The sequence below is a fragment of the Amblyomma mixtum genome, chromosome 3, assembly GCF_055824585.1.
Source record: "Amblyomma mixtum isolate Tamu chromosome 3, ASM5582458v1, whole genome shotgun sequence".
NCBI lineage: Eukaryota > Metazoa > Arthropoda > Arachnida > Ixodida > Ixodidae > Amblyomma > Amblyomma mixtum.
This window is the reverse complement of record NC_143014.1, coordinates 343,178,506-343,185,416: the sequence shown is the minus strand read 5'-3', so window position 1 is coordinate 343,185,416 and position 6,911 is coordinate 343,178,506. Positions and strand designations below refer to the sequence as shown.

At 48.0% G+C, this 6,911-nt stretch overlaps 1 protein-coding gene across 1 annotated transcript in view; it reads left to right on the top strand.

Moving 5' to 3' along the window:
• Positions 1-203: 203 nt before the first annotated feature.
• LOC149356178 (uncharacterized) overlaps positions 204-6,911 on the top strand; it is a 28,315-nt gene continuing 21,607 nt past the window's right edge. Inside the window, exons 1-3 of the mRNA XM_089576271.1 lie at positions 204-387; positions 468-556; positions 5,210-5,422. Coding sequence (XP_089432397.1) covers positions 204-387; positions 468-556; positions 5,210-5,422 — 486 coding nt within the window. The remainder of the gene's footprint in view (positions 388-467; positions 557-5,209; positions 5,423-6,911) is intronic.

Genomic DNA, 6,911 nt, shown 5'->3' with positions numbered 1-6,911 from the left:
GACTAAATTAAATGTTAATTAAATATGACAGTTAAATGCTTGTTTACAAGAAAAAGTGGTGCGGTTTGGTTTCAGACAAATACGAAGACATTTGGTCAATTCGGTTGCCGGCCATGACTAGGCGTAGCCATACCGCTTCGGAGAATCCGCTTAGCGCAGGCCAGAGGTACTGAGGTGAGCACGCACTTTGCTGAAGCAACACGATGTTCGTGCTTGTACAGTACGAAGGGGAGAATAAGCGGTACGTCGTATCGGACGCCGATGTTAGAAATTTCTCTCCCAATGACATAGACGACTTCGAAAGAGGGAAGCCGTATGATGTTTTTTGGGAAGGCGACAGCACCACCCGGGGCGGGTTTTACAAGGCCACCATTGTACACATGACAGGTAAGTGTTAGGACCCTTTCCGGCGTTGCCGAACACGGTTTTGGCGTTCACTTATCATAATTTTGCGGTAAAAATTTCAGACTCTGCAGAAGAAATGAGGACGTGGCGTCAAAACAAGCGCATGGCCTCGCGCAAGTGTTCCTCCAAGGAAGGCCCGCCGCGGAAGAAGGTGCGTCCAACCGGCTTTCCTGTGCTTGCTGAACATTATGCGCTTAGTCCACATTAACCGCTATTGTCGTTTAACCAGTATCAGCATGTGTGCTGTGTCCATGTTCTTGATATTATTGCTCAGTTTTTGGATCAGTGATGAGCCTAGCAGATTCATGCACGCGTTCCACGTTTTCCCTGCACAGCTTTCAGGACTTGTCGGTCACACGGCAGCAATAAAAACGTCGTTCCAGTAGATTTCTTGATTTGCTGGTGGGCTTAGCGCGAGAAAACAGGACACAGGAGGAGCGCTAACTTGCTACTGAAAGAAAGGGCCGGGTAAAGAAAAATGGGGGCCCTGGGCTAATGAGAATGTAGGCCCCCTCTCCCTTTCCCACCCCTGACCCCCCTGTCCCCGTGCTACACTACTCGAATAAATCCCATGTTCCATTGTAATTATACCTAATTAAAAAGAACTAAGTGCGACCAAAAGGATTCATGCAACAGTAACGCAGTAGCATTACATTTACAGCGCACAAAACACAACGCGACTCTTGGAACGCGCGACACGTGTACATCTGTGGCCGAGCGCCGAACGCCACAGAAGAGCCACGCAAACCTACCGACAAGTTGCGGAGCTGCATTGCAGTGCGCTGCGCGCGCCGCTTACTCTCCTCTTTCAGTGACACCGTACACAAGCCGACAGTGGGATTTTTGTTCGCAGCACTGTTTTAATGCCCACGCATTAAAGAAAAGCAGGCTAAGCCAGCTTCCTGCAGTTAAGCTGGGTACTCCGGCTGCCGGCAGCCACTAGGAAATAGAAACACTCATTAATTAGTGTCCTGAGAGGGTATTATTGCAAGTTATTAAATTGATTTGATTATACATCGAACGTTTACTGCTACTCTCACGGGGCACATTTGAATAGCAGCATTTAAGTCCTGGATCAGTGGTGAGCGTGCTCGGCGCAGAGCCGAGTACCCAGGTTCAAACCCAGCCGCACGGCGGCCGCATTTTCACGAAGGTGAAATGCAAAACGTTACCCGTGTGCTATGCGATTTCAGAGCCCGTTAAAGATCCCCAGGTGGCCGAAATTATTCCTCAGCGCTCCACAACGGCACCTCTTATTTTTTGCTGCCGCGGTGGATCAGTGTAACGTTATGGTGCTCAGCTGCTCACCCGAAAGACGCGCGTTCGATCTCGGCCACGACGGTTGAATTTCGATGGAGGCAAAAGTCCAGAGGCCCGTGTACTGTGCGATGTCAGTGCACGTTAAAGAACACCAGGTGGTCGAAATTTCCGGAGCCCTTCGCTCAGGCATCTCTCATAGCCTGAGTTGCTTCGGGACATAAACCCCCATATACCCACAAACATAAACCCCCATAAACCAATAAACCAACGGAACCTCTTTCTCTCCTTTCATTCCCACCATCCTCCCTCCCCTCAAGGCACAGTTGAGGTGTCCACCGAGAAGTGAGGCAGTTCTGCGCGTTTTATTTACTCGAAAATTAAATTTCACCTGGCTCTACAAAACCGATCCCAGGAAAAAAGAACGAACAAAATAAATTACCCCGGTCATGGCGGTCACATTGAGGTGGTTGAAACTGACTGGAGCCTTCCACTACGGCGTCCCGCATAGCTGGACTTGATTTGGGACGTTAAAGCCCATAGTGGCCGCCGGAGCACAAAGTGAAACTGTGGGAGTTCCAAGAAGCTAGCACAGCCTGATTAGTTTTTCAATTTGGTAAAGCTAAAGAAGAAAACCCGGTGTTGTATATAATTCTGACGACCAAATGTCTTATCTGTGCAAAATTCGAACATCCACCCGTGTGGCTAAAAAAGCATTCTACTGCGCGCTTTTATTTTCTCAACAGTCTCCATATGATACTCGCACACGTAGACGCCGCTTCAAATTTTGCTGCGTTTTTGCCTACCCTGCTCTAATCATACTTGTGACACTAATGCGTTGCATTGCCTTATATTTGTTTGCCATGCAGAGGGCGCCAAGAAAGTATTTTTTACATCGGATATATGTGCGGGTTTAAAAATTAATTAGTGGATTTTTAGCGGATTATGAAAGCCATCCCAGCAGAATTCTTGGTGGCGAGGCAGGAGTCCCACCTGTTATGCCGACACTAGGATTCTCAAACACACTACACCTTCAGACGCCACTGGACGGGGGGATTGACAGAAAACCACGAAAACCCTTCCGGAATCCGTGCACAAACGCGTATATCGCTTCGTAAGAAAGGAGGCCCCCTCCGGGGTAGCAGGGGATTCCTGTTTTTGCAGCTCGACAAGCTGCGCCCAACTGATTCGGCTAAATGTAGTTACATAAGGTGGGGGGCCCATCTTCTCGTTCTGGTTTTCATACGCTTCATACGTGTCGCTCGAAGTTCCATTGCCCGCGGTTCCATATACTAAGCAGGTTAGAATAAGTAGGCCCCTTCTCCTGCTGTCCGAGGTTAAGCCCTGGGCTGCAGCTTCCTTAGACCCCCCATAATCCAGCGCTTTACGGAAGCAAAATTACTAGCTCGAGGGGCTCTTTCCTCGTTGGCGTTGCATAACCCTCCTCGCAGCGCCGCCTCTCCTCCTCCGCTCTAAGAGTGTGTTCGTCGTATTTTCCCGTTTTCGGTTGTTTACTGTATGTTTCTATTGCACTGATCTGTGCACTTTGTTTGAATTATTCGTAGCGGCGACTTCAGTTTTATATTTGCACTCCTTACTTTGCACCAGAGGGCAATAAATTTGTGTGCAATTGACCTACTGCTTGCCACAGTCCTAGAAGGAATCCATCCAGCTCTCAGAAAGTCTACAGAGAGAATAGTGATGTTGCATCTAGTTTGTTTCCTGCCGCACTTGCTCAAAACATAAATTAATTTCTTGCCTTTTCCCTCGAATGCCAAATGCAACACTTATCCTGCAGTTCCTGAACGTGGTAACGTTTTCGCGGTGTCAGTGTAAGCTCAACGCGGGAAAACTCAAGTCGCCGCTACGAAGAATTCAAACAAGGTGCACAGATCAGTACAGTAGAAACATCCAGTAAACAAACGAAAACGGGAAAATACGACGAACACACCCTCAGAACAGAGGAGGAAGGGCGGCGCTGCGAGGAGGGTTATGTAACGCCAATGAGGAAAGAGCTGCTCGAGGAACTGAATGCATGCTCAGCTGTCCACTGAGGATCACAAGCAAGTTTGGTGTGGATGTTGTTTTCTAGGCACCTCGAAAACTGTCGAGCCTTTGCGCACTGGCAAGCCAAAGCCATAACAGACTGGCTTGCAGCATCAAGCTTGTAACCATGCATGTTCGTTGCGTGCAAATTTGGTGTTGTTTACGAGGCCCCTCTGAGTTGTAGCAGTGTCTAAATAGGGCAGACCGGTCGTTGCTTCAGTGAACGCCTAACTGAACACGCTGCTTCTTTTAAATCATCTCATTCTAACAACCTGCTTAAGCATTGTTTGAGCTGCAAATGTCATCCTCTTTTTGGAAAAACAAAAGTTCTTGGCCGTTCTAAACGACAACTAGCAGGGGAGCTTCTTGAGGCTTCATTTATTCTTAGGTTAGGAAGCAATAAGTGCGAGAGTGACTTGTCTAGTTTTCTGCTGTGAAAAGAATCTGTTCCTAATTTCTGATTAATTTCATGGGTATTGCTGTTTGAAGGCGAAAGAGGTGCTTCCAGTTTCTTTCTGTGCCATTTTTGTCGTTGTTTAGTCTCAGATATTGCGTTTATCCAGCCCCCTCGTCGTAATCAGTGGATAGCGGGGCATGTGCACTCAGTTCCTCGGGCTCGTAATACTGCTTCACCGTGCCCTCTCGCCTACTGTTGGTCTTGGCTTGATGCCTGTATGCTGCTAAAATGATGCCGACAACATAGCCTTCATATGTATGTCACTACAAGCCAGTCTGCCCTATCGTTTTCTGCTCAACTCTCTGTGTTTGCATTAGCGAGGTGGAAATGTGATGCGCCGAAAAGAGCATAATGGCTTTGGAAACAAAATGGTGCCTTCAGTGGTTTTGCCGAACACTGTGTGTTATCTGCCTACGACTTTTGATGGGGGGATGTGGTTGCGCATACTGCCAACTAAAAAAAAAAGTTTTCCTCACCTGAGCCTGCAACAGAACTGTAATTATGCATATGACTAATGACACCCTGAATGGCAGCGACTGAAGTAAACCCCCAGTGTACATATGCTTCCTGACCCTCTCTTTAAATCCAATACAGCTTTTATCACTTCACTGTGAACAAAGCTCCTGCACAGGAGGCGAAATGACTTGTTATAATTTTCATGGTTGCAATTTTGTCACGTTCTAATGTGATGTCTAACCAGAGGAGTTTCTGTTAGTCTCATTTTTGTACCAGTTTTCTCGGGGTACAAGCTGCCCCTTGACGGGGTAGTTCGCTTTCCGTGGGCTAAAATGCTTGGGAAAAGGTTTAGGACCAGTGGTTATGGTGCTCGGCTGCTGACCTGAAAGACACGAGTTTGATCCCAGCCGCCGCAGTTGTATTTCGATGGAGACGAAATGCTAGAGGAGTCGCTTTGGGACATTAAGCCCCATAAGGCCTAAATCATTCGTTTGATAAGTCAGTATTTCATCCTGCTTGCAAAGAGCTTACATCCACTTCATTTGGTGAAGGACCAAGAATTTGACTAAGCACGTCTTTATTTTTCAGACCAAGATGAACCTTCAGTCCAGGGCTAGGGCCCTGGCAAAAAGAAGGGCTGAAGATGAACTAATGGAGCACACAAGCGACATGGAAGGTACTGAGGGCACAAGGAGAATAAACCTTCAGCCCAAGGTTGCGGAGTTGGAGGCACGAGTTAAAGAGCTCGAGAGCCTCAACAAGGAGCTGCAGAAGGCCCTCTGTGCGAAAATTTTTGATAAGGTATGTGAATAATTTGTGCTGTAAACGCTTGCTTGTTTAGCAAGTTTGCTTTTTGCACCACTCTGTGAGGGGGTGCCCTCCGTCTGCTATTTCGCATAGGCTTTCACCTTTGGTCACGAAGTGACAGCTTTTGCGATGCTATACGAGGTCTGTTAGAAAAGTATCCGACCTTTGGGCGAAGAAAAAAAACTGGCATAACTGGAGCGTTGGAAACCTAATAACCTTCAAAGTAGTCTCCTTGGGACTCCACACACTTCTCCCAGCGGTGCTGCCATTGTTGGAAGTATTCCGAAAAGGCCTCTTTCAGAATGGAGTTTAGCTCAGCTGTCGTTGCAGCCATAATGCCCTCTCTTGTCTGAAATCGCGCTCCTTTCAATGTCTTCTTGACTTTGGGAAACAGCCAGAAGTCGCAGGGGGCCATATCAGGAGAGTAAGGAATCTGTTGAACTACATGAGTCTGGTTTTTCGCCAAAAAGGTCTGAATCAAGTGTGAGGAATGTGCAGGAGCATTGTCGTGATGGATGCGCCAATTTCCTATTGACCTCAACTCCGGTCTCTTGCGCCGCACAGCACCACGTAGGCGACGGAGGACGTCCCTATACTACTCTTTGGTCATTGTTTGACCCTGTAGGGTGCGTACTCGTGGTGTGCCACACAGAGGGAGTTAAAGAAAGCTGTCAGCATCACTTTGACACTGCTGCGCACTTGGCGGGCCTTCTTTGGTCTCGGTGACATGAAATGCTTCCACTGTGACGACTGGGATTTGGTTTCCGGGTCGTACCCGTACACTCAAGACTCTTCACCAGTGATTATGGTGTTTATGAAGTCGGGGTCACTGTTTGTGTAATCTAGCATGTCCTGCGAGACTTCAACACGAAGTTGCTTTTGCTCCACCGTGAGCAGCTTCGGCACGAATTTCACCGCAACCTCTCCATGGCCAAATCTTCGGGGATAATGGAATGTGCAGAAAAGCTTCCGATGTCCACCTCTTCCAAGATTTCACGGATAGTCACACGACGGTCCCGCATCACCACAGCGTTCACTTCGGCAATGACCTAGTCATTTCGGCATGTTGATGGCCGACCGAAGCGTGGCTCGCTCTCCGCCGATGTGCGGCCATCTTTAAACCAATTGTAGCACTGTTTAATTTGTGTGCTGCTCATAGCATCTTCACCGAAAGCCGCACTGAATATTCCGAACAATTTCCACTTGGTTGTCATCCCATTTCAGGAAAAATTTGATGCAGCAGCGCTGCTCCTGTCGCTCCGCTATTTTTCTGGTAATAAAAAACCGACGAGAGCACTGCGCACTGCCTCACTCTAACGCTGCGTCCCAGCGACTGACGCTATCAGCAAGCCGGAAAAAATTCGTGCATGCGCACGAAGGTTCAAGGTCGGCTGGTGCAAGCGCGCTTGTTTCAAATCCATCAGGTGTTCGCAAAAAAAAAAAATAAAGTCGGATACTTTTCTAACAGACCTCGTATACTTGG